This window comes from Dermacentor silvarum, chromosome 5 (genome assembly GCF_013339745.2).
Source record: "Dermacentor silvarum isolate Dsil-2018 chromosome 5, BIME_Dsil_1.4, whole genome shotgun sequence".
Classification (NCBI taxonomy): Eukaryota; Metazoa; Arthropoda; class Arachnida; order Ixodida; family Ixodidae; genus Dermacentor; species Dermacentor silvarum.
The window spans coordinates 163,405,375-163,422,808 of NC_051158.1; the positions used below are offsets into that span (position 1 = coordinate 163,405,375).

General features: G+C 47.4%; 1 protein-coding gene across 7 annotated transcripts in view; it reads right to left on the minus strand.

Moving 5' to 3' along the window:
• Positions 1–419: 419 nt before the first annotated feature.
• The window catches only part of LOC119453846 (uncharacterized), a 214,386-nt gene continuing 197,371 nt past the window's right edge, over positions 420–17,434 (minus strand). The window contains exons 1-4 of one of the 7 annotated variants that reach the window (XM_049666868.1): positions 7,219–7,901; positions 4,479–4,845; positions 2,568–2,637; positions 420–881 (exon numbers count right to left, since the gene is read on the minus strand). In XM_049666868.1, coding sequence (XP_049522825.1) covers positions 661–881; positions 2,568–2,637; positions 4,479–4,845; positions 7,219–7,793 — 1,233 coding nt within the window. In that variant the 5' untranslated portion in view covers positions 7,794–7,901 and the 3' untranslated portion in view covers positions 420–660. Of the gene's footprint in view, positions 882–2,567; positions 2,638–4,478; positions 4,846–5,405; positions 7,145–7,218; positions 7,902–17,434 lie in introns of those variants that run through there. The other 6 variants (XM_049666869.1, XM_049666870.1, XM_049666877.1 and 3 more) reach the window with 6 other exon arrangements.

The window sequence follows — 17,434 nt, forward strand, 5'->3', positions numbered from 1 at the left end:
GATCTGCACTGTGTCTGGAGTACACAACTTAATTGCGACACGGCAAGCCATAAATTGGGTAATGTGACCCGTACAATCTCGTCATATGGCCTGATCATCTTGTGAGATGCTGGGGAATCGTCTGCTGCACGGTGATTGAAAATCCTACACATTTTATGGCAGCCATCATAATATGGGCTTTTCACCGCCTGTGGCCACACTGATGCACATCTGCCACTGCTATAGCGCCATCCCATTTGGCAGCACTATGCTCAGTCATCTGCAGTCGGTAAACTTCGCAACCTTCTTCTCCCCCCCCTCCCCAACAGCTACACAGCAAGGTAACGTCCAACAGGCTCGTGTAACTGCAGTGCGCACACTTCTAGCATATTCTGAGGACAGAGAGAGGCCAGCTGAGCTACTCGGACTACACCTTCCAATTCCTTCACTCGGTTTATTGCCTGCGATGACAATATGATGAACAGGCATTCTAGCTTTGTGCTGCCCAGCAGAATGCAGTTGTCACAGCCGGGAATCAAACCTGCAGCCTTGATCTTCACAGCAGCAGAACTTCACAGTCACTCAGGCACTTGGGTCAGTGGAAGAAGCACTGCACACACACACACACACTGCTAAGGTCTTCCACTCTTCGTTTAAAGTATCTCTGAAAAGGAACACCATTCACCCACTGCACTGCACAGACTTGGACACAGTTCTGACAGCACAGCTGGCAGCCTTTGAGGCCATTTCCACGCTACACTGGGTGGAAACGTTCTTGAGGAAGGTGAGTTCGAATGCTGCAAGATGCGCCAACCTCCGTGCTGTGTCCTGGTCACTTGCACAGTGTCCTCTATCTTGTCCTGGAAGGAGAGAGGCCAAACGGTGAGACAGGCGTTGGACCACTGAGATGAGAAATCTTCAAATAAAGCACAGCTGCTGAAAACCGAAGTAATAAAGACAAGAGCCTTCCATTAGTCAAGGGCTGCATGCTGCACTTCACTTGCCTTATATAAAGGCTCCAAACGTTAAAGATTATTTTATCCTCACGGTAACAGGGCACTCCTTGGTAAAGCTTCCCCCTCAATAATTTTGCAGTGATGACTCTGTCCTAGGTGCCGACAGCACCAATGCTGCTTGTGTTCCTGCCACAAAGGCCTCTCAAAGATTATAATTTTTGTACTAACACTAATAAAGGAAAAAATTATGCAGATATCATGCGCTATGGAAAACAATGTTATGAGAAGCATTTTACAGGAAGCTGGCTATCTAGCATCATTTGGAAGAGTGCAAAGTGTTAACAGATCGCACTATATGTCCATGCAAGGCGAGTGAGCAATTGTGCACGTGACAATGGCAAAGTGAAAGCATGACAACAAAGATAGCTTGACAAATATGGCAATACTAGTATGCCAGTGATGGTGAAGAAATGCTACAACCAGTTCCAGTAGTGCATGCACCAATCCCAGAGGTAATACACTGATGTGGTGAATGGACTTAAACGAATAGTGTTGTTTCAGCAATTTTTGGACTGCATCTAGATTTGTGGACTCTGCGTGCAACAACAAAAGTGAAGCCAAGCCAAGAGCAGGAGTGTGATATAGGCGAGATGCAAGAAAACTTGAGCTGCAAAGCTGGCAGAGCCGCAGAACCAGTGCCCCATCCAGGTCTAAGAGCTCCTGCTAGAAGCCTTTCCTGCCACATATCAAGGAAGCGCTCCCGTTCCACCAGTTGAGGGGCATCGTTGATGAGGTCCCTCTCTGGGATATGAGGCCACCAGAGGTGCAGGCCACTTAGACTGGCCAGACCGACATGGGTAGACACTGCGCAGTGTACTGCATTCATGTGTCGATGTATGTCTGTTCTGGTACCTCGTCGTGTCTCCGAGAGCCAGAACTCCACGACCATCCACCCACTACCTCTAATGGTCATACGGACAAATGCGAGGCAACCTTTCAGTTTTCGACATCAAGTGCGCAAAATTTTTATGGTTACTTAAAGCGAAGCTGTTTTTTGCAAATCTCGCCAGGTTCCATGACTGTGGGCACTGCGGCCTGGCTGTTCCCTTGCAGAATTGGCTAACGAATCACAGCACAGCACGCGTGCAGCTAAGTTCCTTGCAGCACCACTACATTGTGCTCGCCTCCGTGCATTCGTGGCAGCGGCAGTGCCGGCCATGCGGGAGAAAGAAAAAAAAAAGAACCAGGACGCTCACCTTCACGCATCTGCAGCTGCACGGTAATGAGGAAGCAAACGGTTCTTGCGGATAGAATGGATTCGGAATTGTGCTAGGTACCTATGTGCATGCTGCCTCTGAAACCATGATGTCTTCAAGGTGTCCGTCATGCTTGCTAGTAGTCAGCAACTCTGCTTATCGAAAGTCTTGGTATAGTTTGTTGGCACCTGTGCATGTGTGTGCGTGCGTGTACTTGTGTTTCAACTCTTTATGCACTCACACAAAGCTTCGCTTTATATAGATTTTAACTCAATTTTTTCCCCTTCATTTCAAGCTTTATTTGTCTTGCTAAACTCTCTCATGGATTACAGCCATCTAATGTGGGAAAGACACATGTAGATCACTGGTCACTAACCTGCAACTGACCGGCTGGATGCCAATGAATTGGGTGTCCTCCCTGCTGCATCTTCGACGCCAGAGGAAACCTGTAAAGCACAAGCGGTTACAAGCAACCTCAAAACACCGCTGGAAACATGTCACATGATGCGACCCATGGTAGCTTTGACAAACTTCGACTGGAAAGTTGAGAAACACTGCTCAGCACTGTCAAGGTATACACAGCTTTGCAGATTTGCACTCACGGAATAATTCACAGAATATTTCACACAACACAATGGCTTAATACTAAAAAGAAACACGGAATACTGGCAATAAGATAAAATTTACTGTGCACAAATTTCTAGTGCATGAATATAAAAATTTGTAATGACACTAGCATTTAATAACTTTTTAAAGTGACTGTGCGAGCTGGTTGGCGACGCCGGAAAACGATGCCGCATGAGCGAAACATGACGCTCACTTAACCACAGGTGATGCGTTTGGTTTATCACCCAATAAAAGCATGCAGTATGCTTCCAACGATACTATGAAACAGATAGGTGAAGATGCTTACTGCAATAAGGTTAGTGGTGTTAGCTGTGAATGCGGCGTGTGATGACCCGAGAGGAGATTTGCTGGTTCACCGAGTGCAAACTGGTGTTTTCATGTGAGACGGGCAGGCGAGTATTGCAGGGAAGCTGCTGTGAAGGGCAGCTACGATTTTCCTTACACATTTCTTGTTTACATGGAATCTAGCGGCCCGAAAATATACTTCGAGCAAAACGATCATTGAACTTTCAATCGGATATATAATGCTTAATATTTAGTTGGCACGAAGTGTTTGGTAAAAGAAGAAAGCAGGTTTATGTACATTGGCACCATGCAGCAACTGTTTACAACAGCAATTGCAATTTGCAACACAATGGCAATGACAGTAAGGAAACAAGGGAATGTTACCAGGCATAAGTACAGTGTTGAGTTCACTGAAGGAAAGAAGTGCACTGCACATTGTTTGAAATGGATGCAAACACGACGAGACTGCTTAAATAATAAATCGGAACAAATTCCTGTACAAGACGCCTAAATGCAAGGCATTCTTATAGGCAAGTTATGTGCGCCGTGCATTTACTCAGGACTACAACGGCGGCTCTCCTGCTGCAGAATCATTTGGAACAGTCCTCGCATCCACCAGTCTGTTTCCCTCCAATTAAGTGTTAATATATAAGGTATGAAAATACCTCATATATTTGAAAGAAACAATATTTCAATATGTAAAATATTGAATTCTCAAATGAAATGATAATCAAATAGCAGAGACTATTTCATTCATATTCGAAATTGTGAATACTCACTCTCGCATCACTAACTTCTCTTCTTTAAATTATTGCAGAGCATGAAATTATTTCGCGAGATGGGCATTGCTACTGTAAAGCCCAGCACGAGCGGCACCCTGTCACGAGTACGACCCTGTTAGGATGTTAATCACCTCGTTTTTCTTGGCCCACGGGCAATGCCAAGTATTGTCCAGAAAATGAAATGTAATGAGATGAAAAAAAATGAAGAAAGGCACAGTGGCGCACCGACGGGGGGGGATTCGGGGGTTGGAACCCCCCCCCCCCTGAGGCCGACTTAACCCCCCCTTTTGTTTAACCCCTTTTCTTTCCTTACGCATTTGAGTACTGCAACTAAGATGTAAGACGCGCAATCGTCTGCACACTCGCAAAAAGGCATTTTATTGACAATTTCCCGTGAAGAAATCGAAATTAGTGCTGTTTAGATGGTATTGGCAAACTGTCAACCCCCCCCCCCTGGCAGAGATCCTGGGTGCGCTACTGGAAAGGCATGTCCTTGGTGTCTCTCTTCATATGCGCATCATGCAGTTTCAATGGTCCTAGAACGTGTGCGCAGCAATTTCTGCTGCATGCGGCAACGAAACATAACGACTCACCAAACGTTCTGCAGTGTCATCAGGAAAATTCTCATTGGGAACTGAACTGCACTGCTCTTCAATTGGGTACAGTGTTGGCACTGCATCCCTTCTTAGACACTTGCTATAGCCCACACTGTAGCCACGTGGTCTCTGGAACCGGAAGCAGCGAACGCTGAAGTGCAGTGAGCACACCAAGCTGATCTCATTGGATGGTGGGTTCCAGTCACGTGCACCACCACAGGGGCACCCACGCACAAAATCAATCCAAGCCTGGCGCTGGGACAGTTCAGCAGGCAAGGGGTACAGAATGGAGCTGGGTGCTGACCGTGAGTGGCAGATGGGCACGACACACCTTGCGGTCCTTGGCACAACAGGATCTGCATTGCTGTTCCAAAGGATGTGCGCTACAGCAATAATTGTGCGCCAGTCGCGTCACCCGCTGGGTACATATCATACTATATGAGACATGCGTGGTTATACCAACTGGATTGATGCCCGAGGGCAAACACTGACACCACATTTTCAATTGCTCTGCTAACAAACGTTTCAGACCCATTTCTGCAGGGGCACTCTCTTGTGCCACAGCACATAAAACACTGCTCTGCTACCGTCACAAACCATCTCAGGCTACACAAATGATAACGATCTATTAATTCCCCTCTGAAATGGGACAGTAGTAGATGCCACCACATTTCAGTATACTATCATACCTGCCAACCTGTGAACTTCAAAAATTTGCAAAAATTTTCAGGACATGACACGAAGAGGCAGGGGCGCAAGGGGTGAATAGCACGCCCTTTTTTAAGGCTTACCCACAGCAAACGCCTCCCAATTTTAATTTATTTATTGGTATACCCTCAAGGCATCTGGGTCGTTATAGACACATTTTTGTCAAAGCTAACATTATATAAAGTAAAAGGGAAAAAAATAAAACCCCTCCCCTACCGGCAACAGGGGTGCACGCGAATTGTGTCCAACCCTAGCAGCCGGTTGGCATGGTTGATCCTCAGCTCCGGATTCTCTTCCCGCCGCCGGCGTCTAGCTTCGTTTTCACGCTTGCGTACTTCTGGGTTTGCTTCTCGATACGCGGCCTTCGCCCGTGCTTCGGCAGCCCTGACCTCGGGATCCGAGCGCCGTTGTCGTTTCGACTCCACGTCAGCCTGTCGAACCCGAGGATTGGCCCGCCGTTCTCTTTCTCGCTCGGCACGCCTAGCCCTAACCTCCGGCTGGGCCCGCCGTTGTCGTTCTGCTTCTGCTTCGGCTCGTCGAACTCGTTGATCGGTCCGGCGTTGTCGTTTCGCTTCCGCTTCGGCTTGCCGAAACTCGGGAATACTTCGGCGAGCTCGCGCACGTTCACGGGCCCGCTCCCGTTGGCGTTCTTTGAAGGTTGCCTCCTCTTCGGCGGAGCGGACCAAGCGCGGCCTTCCCATAGCGCAGCTGGCCTCGAACTGGCTACTAAGTGGTTCGTTATGAGAAAAGGAAAGGTTGGCGCTATCTTAATTCTGCAGCCCTTGAGGGAGCACGGCTCAGCGCCAACTCCAAGCGAACTGGCGAGAAACGGCGCGCGCGGAGCGGGTGAGGAGGTGAAACTGTCAAGCAGCTGTGGGTGAGGAGGGCTTCCGGCCGCCAGCTGCGGGTGAGGAGGACTTGGTTTTTCGCGTACGACGACAGCCACACCGACGGCGACACGAGTCAGGCAATACATGCTTCACTAGAAAAAAAAAAAAAAAATGACATACAGTTTGGCTGCGCCAACCGCGGTATATCGTGCCGCAGACAGACGTTCCTCGGCCTTGCGATGCAGTTGGTATGCAACGTCCGCATACCAGCATCGCCTTCAGTGGCAGTAAAACATGAAAAGTTTACATCCTTGTATTAAGTCGTCTCTTTTCATTATGTAATTACAGCTACGAACTAATTGATCAGCAAGTATATTTGCTCTGTACGAACCGGCGAGCATACGGAATAAATTGCTAAATTTACTTTCATGTTAAGAAGGAAACAGCCGAGCGCTGGAGGCAGTAGCGTTTAAAAGCAAATCGAACACATGACAGAAAAGACAGTAAATGAAGGGCGCAAAGCGTTAGAATGAGCAAGCCGTGTATATCTGCTTCGTCCTCCTGGTTCTGCTTCATCTCGTGCTTATTCTATTTTGCCGCACGTTTACGGTCGTCATGCCTCACTTAACTGAATTACAATACCTTCGCTCACGATGAAGTGCGCGCTGAATGTGTGCCTGAAACAGCCGCGTAAGTGCGGACCACTGCGGTTACAAGCCTGCAAGCATATAGAAGGAAATGTACAAAATCCCCGTATTTACAGCACACAAACGCGTTCTCTGTGCGGCGAGTCGCTGCAGTATTACCTTAACGTCGTATTTTATAGGAGCTAAATTATGGCAATGTTAGCTATAACAGCGACCAAAATATCAAGCGCGTAGCAGACGCCCGGCGCTTTGGCGAAGCTTCCACAGCGGAGAAAGCCCGCGGTTCCTAGGGTGCCTGAATGGTCTTTCCCTCTCCGCCGCGGCGTGGCAGTTCCCCGGAAGAGTTTCACGCTCCCCCGTGTATTTGCGCGGCGCTTTGACCAGTAGATCGAGTTACTGCAAATACTCCCTACGGGACCCAATTAAGGGGAGCATATACCCTATCTCCCAGAATTCTTATTCTAGGTTGCTCTACCCAACCCATGAATGTCACAACGCAACAGCGCCAGATTTCCCTCTGGGTAATACGTCTCTATGGGAGGATACACGTACCCGTTGACGGTGCTAAATGCCGGTAGTAGTCCTCGAACTAACGAGTCTTTACACGTACCACATACTTTAAACTGGTTGCAGTCACGGTTGGGGTAATGTTCCTTTAAAACGTCGAATGCGTTTCGTCGTTGTTCACAGGAACGAATTCCACTGACGAGAACTACGTCGTGATCAAACCACAACCGGTCACACACACCGCAGCTGGCCCCGAAGTTCCGGTCGAGAAACTCGCGTTGAAATCTGGCCGTCGCACCGAGAAATTTGACGCTAGCTTTGCTGAGGCTTTCGTTGTTGTTCTTGTTTTCGAGGTAGACTCCGAGACGACGTTGTCGACGACTTTCTGCTTCACGTTCCCTCAGCTCGGGATCCGCAGCTCTTCGTTGACGTTTCGCCTCGGCTTGGCGCTCCCTCAGCACGGGATCCGCGGCTCTCCGTTGTCGTAACGCCTCGGCTTCGCGCTCCCTCACGGCTAGGTCGGCGCGTCGACGACGAGCCCTTTCTCGAGCGAGTTCCCGGCGTCGTTCATCAAACGCCGCCTGTTCTTCGGCCGAACGAACGACGCGCGGCCGACCCATCGCAGCTCCTATAGTAAGTTTGTATGGGTGTTCTGTGCTATAGTGTTCTGACTACTATTAAGTGGTTCGTCATATAAGGAGAGGCAATGTTGGCGCTATCTTCTGCAGCCCTTGAGAAGGCACGGCTCAGCGCAACACTAGAAACCACGACCTACTGATCGAACTACAGACCTGCACAGATCTCCCTGCTCCAGCACGCCTAGTCTAGTTCACCTCTTTTGCCGCTAGGGACAGAACGTACGAGCAGAATGGCGCTAGTTATAACCTGTTTGCTGTCGTCTGCTTCCGCGATCTGTTCCAGTGCTCGTGCCGCTATTTCTGCAGCCACAGATAGCTTACATTGTTTGTAAATGCATAAATTCACGAAAATAAAAAAGAAAGCAAAATTTGCGAATGATTGCTTCTCATTTCAATCACGAGGTACAGTAGGAAGAGCGGTGCAAGAAAGGAAAACGAGTACAGCCGGCAGACGATAACATTTCCTCCCGTTGCCTTCGCAGTACAGGGAAAAAAAAATCCGATTACCAGAAGTAGCATGTTCTAGTACACTCTACCAGAAGATTCATAGAATAAAATATAGTACAATAGAGTAATAAAGAAATACAATAATAAAGAACTTGATGTATTGATATGAACAAGGACATTTAAAAGAATCACGCAGACGGTATGTATACGCAGACCACACATAAACTGCGTGAATCTGCAGACGCTGCAGAAGGCATGGAACTTTAGCCATAGCTACACGCAGCTTGCTTGAGTTAATTACAGATGGGATAACATAAACGAATCACATTGTGGTATTTTGCTGTGTGCCATCATGTAAATCAGAACAAAGCAAGGACTCTAGCATCAGTTTTCACAGTTTCAGAAAAGCTTTGCAATGCATATATGACGGGCCGAACAAACACGTAAACAATCACTCCATCAGTGAGTTTTCTTGTTTTGTTTTTTCTTGTGTGGAGCGGCGCGAAATTTCCGCATAATAGCAAACCTAGAAAGAATTCGTGTACTATCTTACGCGTTATTACATACCACTACAGTGAGTACACTTAAACAATTTTGACATACTTGCTGTTGTCTTCGTAAGAAATTGTCACATATGCTAGCAGCCCGCTACAGAAGAGCAGGCGCACACATTCGAACGCCGCCCAGCCACCCGCCGAGTAGCAGACGGATGGATGGATGGATGGATGGATGAGGCTGAACCCTTTAAATCGGGCGGTGGCATACGCCACCTAGCCATGGCTATTAACATAATTTGTACTTTGTGGTGGGTGAAATTTCACCCCTGCCTTAATTTTATCCACCAATCAGATAACCTCTGTTTGGTTATTTCTACCCGCTTAAAGTCTATTTTGCCTTCACTGTCCCTAAACCCCAATGCTTTGAAAAAATCAGCCCCGTTGCCTTGCACTGTAGGGTTAAGCCCCTTACAGAAAAGTATGAGGTGTTCAGCCGTTTCCTCTTCTTCTCCACACGCACAGCACAACGTGTCTATACCTTGGTACTTGACTCGGTACATCTTAGTCCGCAATACTCCCGTCCTGGCTTCAAACAACAAAGAGCTTCCCCTAGAATTATCGTAGATATTTTCTTTGGCAATTTCTTGCTTGAAAGTTCGGTATGTGCCCAGTGCTGATTTCGTCTGCATCCCTGTTTTCCACAGACCCCTCTCTGTTTCCTTAACCTTTTTCTTAACCGCTGTTTCCTGGTTTGCACCCCTCCTGCAGTCCAAATATTTGATTGACAGTTTTCTGGTCAGCTTCCTCCATTTTGTATCAACATTCCTCATGTACAAATAACTGAAAACTCTCCTTGCCCACCGCTTTTCTGCCATCTCTCTCAATCGCTCCTCAAATTCTATCTTGCTGCTGGCTTCCCTGCACTCGAATGACGTCCATCCCATGTCACCCTGTACCCCCTGATTTGGTGTATTTCCGTGTGCTCCCAGAGCCAGTCTACCTACCCCTCGCTGCTTAACTTCCAACCTTGCTCGAACCTCTGATCTCATGCACAGGACCGCATTGCCGAAAGTCAAACTAGGGACCATCACCCCTTTCCGAACAGGTTATAAAAGCGCCACCTATGGCCACCGGTTGAACGAAAGTGGGCGCAAGCTGCTCCCATAGAAGCCGGACATCTGTGCAGGTCTGTAGTTCCAGTAGGTCGTGCTAGAAACACTACTCGTTCCTCTCACGTTGCCTAGACACTCGACTCCTATTGGCGGAGAGAATGACGTCAGTAGCGCGGTGGCGCAGCAGGATTCTCCGTTCAACCGATTGCTCTTTTTTTTATTTTTTTTATAGCAACCGGTGCACCTGTGCAGCTCTGAGAGCAGCTGGTATTTTTTAAACGCTAGACTGCGCCGGCGATGTAACGCAAAAAAAAAAAAAAAAAAAAAGCTGCTCTCAGAGCTGCACATGTGGTCGGCAAGCGCTTGTGCCACTGCTCCCGCGTTCGTCGTCATCGTCTGCTTCCACAGCTGCTGGCTGCGTTGCCGCTAATCATTCCAGCGTAGAATTTCACTTTTCTGTCGTCGTAAGGGAGAGGCCGCGTTTACGTGGGTATGAGCCATTGATTGTCTTACGTAACGGACAGATTTAATTTTGAAGAAATTTGATGGTAATCCATCTAGAATGAGCGCGCTCGGTAAAGGGCTCGTCGTGCCGATTCTAACGCAAATGCTTCCGAAGCCCAGGCGAAACGTCAGCAAAGAGCCGCGCACCCCGAGTTGAGGCAAAACGTCAGCGAAGAGCCGCTGACCCCGAGTTGCGGGAGCGCGATGTTGAGGCCAAATGTCAACGTCGTCTAGCGCTCGAGGAACCCGACAACGGTGGTGCAGGCCTCGGCAACGCTAGCACCAACTTCCCCGGTGCGACGGCCAGGTTTAAACACGAGTTGCTCAACCGGAACTTCGGAGCCAGCTGCAGTGCGTGTGACCGGTTGTTGTTCGAGCACAACGTGGTACTCGTGCAGTGAACACCGAAGAAACATACAAGCTTCGCTTACCCCCATTTCCTCGACTGGGGAAGCGCTACTAATTATTATTTAGCGTTTGAATAAGTGCAAATTTGCCTTCACTCATGGCGATGCGAGCTGCTCCAGCGACGGAGCTGGATGGATGCTATGAGCGTCCCCTTTGAAATGGGGTGATGGTTTGCGTCACCTAGCCCTTGTTATAATTTTGCCTAATGTCCTACGTTTTTGAGAAAACACGCAGATACAAGCATAAACTTGTGTTACCGCCTGCCGGCAGCTGCAGAAAGAAGCTGGTCAGGGAGGTTTGCCGCGTGTTGCGCGCTTCATGCCGAAATCACAGCGGCCGTGCTGAAACGCGCCGCGGTTGATTTTTCGGCCTCTCTATCGATCGCTGGAACTTGAAAGTGTGCGGGGCCTAGCCTAGCCATAAACAGATTCGCTGTCAAAATATAGTGACGTTTCACTTCGTGAACGCGGGTCACGCGCAAGCCTATGGGTGCACGTTTCTGTGCATTGCGCGTAGAATGGTATATGTCTCTCGAGTGCCAGAGACGATCACACTAGTGCACACCTACCTAAACGAGTTACCGATGAAATCCCTCGTAAAGTAAAGATTTTGGAGGCAGCCGCGCGAAGCCAGTTCGGCCTTGCGCTTCCGGGATTCGCGCAATTGAGACACTGCGTTGGACTTGCAAACGGGCTTCAAGCTGTTCCGGAGTTTCTAGGCTATGCCGTCTTGCCTAATACACCCGCCCGCGTTGTCGCAAGCCGCCTAGCACGTTCTCCGGGAGTCTCCTGGGCACGCCAAGCCCGCACATTTTGTCGGACTTGTTCAGCTCGTGCCCGACGCTTGGCGACGACTTCGGGGTCGGTCGACTCGCGCTCGGCCTGCCGCCGCTTGCGCTGCTGCTGCATCCTTCTCGCTCGACGCCCAGCTTCTCGATCGCCAGACGAACCCCATTCATCCATAGAGCACACAAACCCCTTAGGTAATGAGTAATGCAACTGAACTGAAGAAAGCAAACTGCTAGAGGAGGCGAACCCATCGCGCCTCCTTCCTGCCCCCACCTCCGCCGCGCGGTTCTCCGCACCTGCGCGTTTCCCTTGCCCAGCGCGGCGGGCTTCCCCCTGTCTACAATAGTCGAGTGGGCCGAACGGCGCTCTCCCGCTGACGCACCGCGTGTGGAAAAATTGTGCGAGGGCGCTGTGAGCGAACTGGATTGGTTACTGGTGGAACTGGTGGAGGAACTGGTGGAGGTTATGCAGCATGAAATAAGGCGGACACGGCAATACAATTGTTGGATTGGAAAGAGGAAACCACGTAAGTGGTGGAACAAGGAAATTAAACAAGCTATAGAAGAGCGTAAACGAGGCATCTAGGGTTGATCGAGAAGCCAAAAAGTTGGGATTACAAGAAGAGGTGCTCCTTAGATGGAATACATACAGAGAAAAGAAAAGGGTTGCGAGTGAGCTCGTGCAAGAGAAAATTAAATGCGCAAGTGAACGTTGGGTGCATAACATTCACAAAAGAGACAAAGGCGCCCCAAAAAGATTCTGGAACCATATAAAAGCACTCGGAGCTCCAACTAGAAACTCGCAAACGGCTATAAGGGATGAAGACGGTAACATCTATGAAGGCGATGATGCGCTGCGGTACATCACAGACGTTATCAGGCATAACTTCGGTACGAGAAAAAGTGTAGTTCAGACAACAGATCCAGCAACAACAGAGAGGCTTGAGAGATCAAAATTCAGCATAGAAAGCTTCTATTGGAAAAAGGCAGCAGAAAATGTCCCTAACAACACGGCAGCAGGACCCGATGAAATCCCAATACAGCTAATCAAAAACCTCGGTCCAAAAAGCAAGGCACTGCTGACTAATGCCATAGAGCAAGTGATTAGAACAAAGAATATTCCCGTTGGATGGCGTGAAAGCAAGATGAATCTCATCTACAAAGGCAAAGGAGATAAGGATAAGACGAGCTCGTACAGGCCAGTTACAGTAACGTCGGTGATATATAGAATGGCAATGCAAGCCATAAAATTAGAACTGTCGAAGTGGGTGGAGGAAAACGGTGTATTGGGGGAACTACAGAATGGGTTCAGGCCAGGCAGACGCTTAGAAGACAATATGTTTGTACTAACTCAGTGCATAGAGATTTCAGTAGCTCAGAAAAGACCTTTATGGGTAGCATTTCTAGATATTAAAGGAGCTTATGACAACGTAGACAGGGAATTGTTGTGGGATATTCTTCAATACGAAGGCATAGATGACGATTTCGTGGAACTGCTGAGGGAGATATATCGAGACAACCAAGTACAAGTGGCATGGGAAGGCCGAAAAGGAAATGAAATGGTGGGAATTCACCAAGGATTGAAGCAAGGATGCCCTCTGTCACCATTGTTGTTCACGCTTTACGTCAAGGGCATAGAAAGACGTCTGGAAAACAGCGAATTAGGTTTTGATTTATCCTACATGCGTAATGGACAAATGGTGCAACAGAAGGTCCCTGGATTGATGTACGCAGACGACATTGTGCTACTAGCGGACAATAAAAAAGATTTACAGATACTTGCGAATATCTGTGGGAACGCAGCGACAAATCTAGGCCTTAAGTTTAGCACAGAGAAATCAGGGATTATGATCTTTAATGAACACACGAGTAACTTCGTGGTGTCAATTCAACAGCAAGTAATACCCATAGTGAAGCAATATAAGTACCTCGGCGTACACATAAACGAAGGAAAGAATTACTCAAGCAACCACCAAGATAATCTGAAAATAAAGGGGAAGCGGAATGCAGCATTAATGAAACACAGAGCACTGTGGGGCCACAATAAGTATGAGGTGGTGCGTGGAATCTGGAAAGGAGTAATGGTGCCAGCGCTAACATTCGCAAATGCCATTATATGCTTAAAATCGGATATATTGGCGGGTTTGGAAGTTAACCAAAGATCAGTAGGCCGGTTGGCTTTGGGAGCACACGGTAATACGACAAATGAGGCAGTGCATGGAGACATGGGTTGGGCCTCTTTTGAAGTCAGAGAAGCACAAAGCAAAATTAGTTTTGAAGAAAGGCTCAGGAACATGGATGAAAATAAATGGGCAGCTAAAGTGCACAAGTATCTCTACATGAAAAGCGTGGACACAGAATGGAGGAAGAGGTCAAGGAAGTTGGCAACCAAATACAGGATAATCGAAACTGTAAATAGACAACCAGGGGTCATCAGAAAGAAAGTGAGAGAAATAGAGACCGTGAATTGGATGCAAAGAATGGAAACGAAAAGGACAATGGAGATTTACAAGAATGAGAAGAAAGAAATTAGAAGGGAAAATCTGTACGATAACACAAAGGGCAGTGCCTTGCTATTTGAGGCTCGAGCCGGTTGCCTAAGGACGAAAACATATCGGAACAAATATTCGGAACTAGATGAGACATGTGTATGCTGCAGTAAAGATCCAGAGACGACTCAGCACATCCTAATGGAATGCGACGGGATCCACCCAGCGAGAACCGTAGGTAACGTGCAACTCCCAGAAGCGCTTGGGTTTAAAGTGGAAGGAAACATAAACAGATCAGCCGTAGAGATCAGCAAGAGACGATTAGAGTACTGGTGGAAAAAAAGCAGGGAAAAGATGGATACGACCTGATCTCTTAAAATCATAGGCAGCGGTACAAGCTAAATTTTTGAAAAATGTATACAAGAAGTTGAAGTTTATTTCAGGCAATTGCTAGATAAAGAACATGTGTAGTATACCTGATTAAATCAAGCAGGCTAGGCGACTATTTGTCGCCACCCCGTTTCAAAGGGGATGCCAATAAATCATCATCATCATCATCATTGCGGCGGAGACGCGCTCCGCAGCATATTCAACGTACTTTCGCTGCGGGCGCCGAGGCCGAATGCGCATAATACGCTCTTAAAATAGTGCTTTATTTCAAATGCAAAATTATGTTTACACCATTTTGCCAAACATACATATTTGAGGCATGGATTATACACCGCGACGTCTTCAATTTTGCTGTCGTCGTCAAGCGCGTCGTCTGCTAGCGAGCGCGCGTTCGTTACGGGGACGCTGCCGGACGCCCAGTTTTTCTCGCAGAACGTCTGTGCAGTAATTTTTTTTATGTTTTAGTTGCTTTGTTACGCCCATGACTCTTGACGGCCGGTACCAAATGTACTTTAATCCAGGTGAACTGCTGTTTTTACCACATGTCTTCTAAAAGTAACTGGTACCTCTGCACCATTAAGCTACGTATAGGAAAATTTTATTATTGATATCGTTTCATTTTACGCGCGCTTTTTGTTGGATATTGATCAGGCACAATGATTGAAGAAAACAATATTAGAGTGAAATAAACCATGTTTATTAACTGCGTGGCGCGAGGAATGACCAATGTATTTCTAGGTAATTAAATCAAAGGGTACATAGACATATTCTCACGTACGGGCGACTTCTGAAAGAGGCCGTTAAGGTCCGGGTGGCCAAAGGGGCGCTGCCCCTTTGGCGCTTCGCCTCGTCGGCCCATCCGCTGAACTCTGCAACGAAGTCCGCCACGTCTTCTAGAAGGTCGCTATGGAAGGGACTTGGCACACGCGGTTTTTGCAGCGTGTAATGAGGAGGTACCGGAGTAGCCGTCGCAGGGTTAGTCGAGGTAGCAGCGGATGTAGCATCCATACCTGCCGACGTTGTCCTCTCAGGTAGAGGCTCAAACTCAGGGGCCAATCCATGGCCCCTGAGCCAATCCATGGCCCCAGTACACCGGCTGGCGCGATGTACTGGCGTGAGCTCCGGTAGCGATCTAGCGTTACTGCTGCTCGGAGGGGACTGTTGCATTGGTCGAGAATACCCCGCACCTCCACCAGAAAAATGTCACGTTTAATGAACAGGCGACTTCTAAAAGAGGCCGTTAAGGTAAGTCCGAGTCGCCAAAGGGGCAGCGCAGCACCGACAAAAGACCAAGGCGCTAGCTCGTAAACAAGACTGTCCTCGTCTTCTTCTGGGAGCAAGTGGCATAAGCGCGTGGCAATATATATTAACGATATATAGGTAAGGGAGAAAATAACAAATATTCTAAATGCACTTATTAGTGAATACTGCACATAAAATTCTCATTCGCAGAACCAATATTCATTGCAGGCAAAACCATCACACACACACACACACACACACATATATATATATATATATATATATATATATATATATAAGATGGTAAGATATACTGTACGACACCGAATACTCGTTTCCGTTCAAATGTAAAGCATAACAGCACTATTTAAGTCTCAAAGGTGAGTGACCGATGCAAGTGACTGTTATTCCGAATGATTGTGCTGCCAGAGATCGATCGAGCCGTGGCGCAGAGGCACAGTTCCTGAGAGAATTAACGCACGGGTGTTAGTAAGTCCTGCTTAACAAGTTCCCAGCTGTCATTCAATATAAACGCCCCGTTTTGGGGCAGCCTGTGAATCTGCTAACTTGATTCAGACAAGGAAAACTTTGTTTGACAGTCTCACCATGTTTGCAACCCATTAAAACTGGGTGCCCCATGTGATACGTACACTTATCTCCTTCAACGAACGCAACAGATTTGCACATATCTCTGCGTGTATGTGAGACATGCCCACGGACATGCCGTTCCTTTAATTGTTTCATTATGGTCGTTATTAATGCACCGAATAACTGAGAGCAGCCGAGTTGCTGAGTTAAGCGGTCATACATTTGGGAACAGCATTACATTTATGTATGAAATATGGGATAAGCGTAACATGTTTTTCTCAGAAATCGGACTCGAGAATAATTAATTATGTTTACACCCCTAGAAAAAAGCCGAAGAACGCAGCCACCTGCTTTTTTTTATTTAAACACATTTTTCGGTTTTACGTGGTAAAACCACGATATGATTATGAGGCACCCGGTTTAGTTTTGACCACCTGGGGTTCTTTAACGTGCACCTAAATAGAAGTGCACGAGTCCTTTTCCATTTAGTTCTCGTCGAATTCCGCGACCTGGATTGAACCCGCAAGCTGCAGTTTAGCAGCGCAACGCCGTTTCCACTATATAGCCACTAATTAGGCTACCACGCAGGTTTTCTTTCTTTTCTTTTTTGTCTTTTCTGAAGTATAGATTGGAAAAGAAATTCCACGTACGGCTTACGGCCAAAGATTAGCATATAGAATGAATAACTAAAACCGTTTTCGGAGCTCGAGGTCCGACCACAATAAATGACCCCGTACCAATTACTTCGCATTCTGTTACGCGAGGAAGGCGGAAACTTGAATGGATAACAATGTTTCCCGTAAATCTGAATGCAAGGCGCCGGATGGGGCAGATATGCTTTACTTGTTTGAAGCGGCAAGCAGGAAGGTTACATATGTTTCTTCGTCTGCGTTTCGCAAGAAATACTGATGGAAAACTATATGCGCAACAATACACATGAGAGATACATGCTGCTTGAAGAACGAGAAGAATATTTGTTCTCGAAAGGGAACCGTACAATAACATAGTAGTATGAAAACCAACACTGCGGCCGCAATGCACGCGCAGTCACCGCGCAGCGGCAGTAAAAAATAAAATAAAGAAGAGAAATAAAGGAATTTATTCTTAAGGCATAAATACATGTCAAATGCAATTATGAACACCATATTAGCGGTCTGAA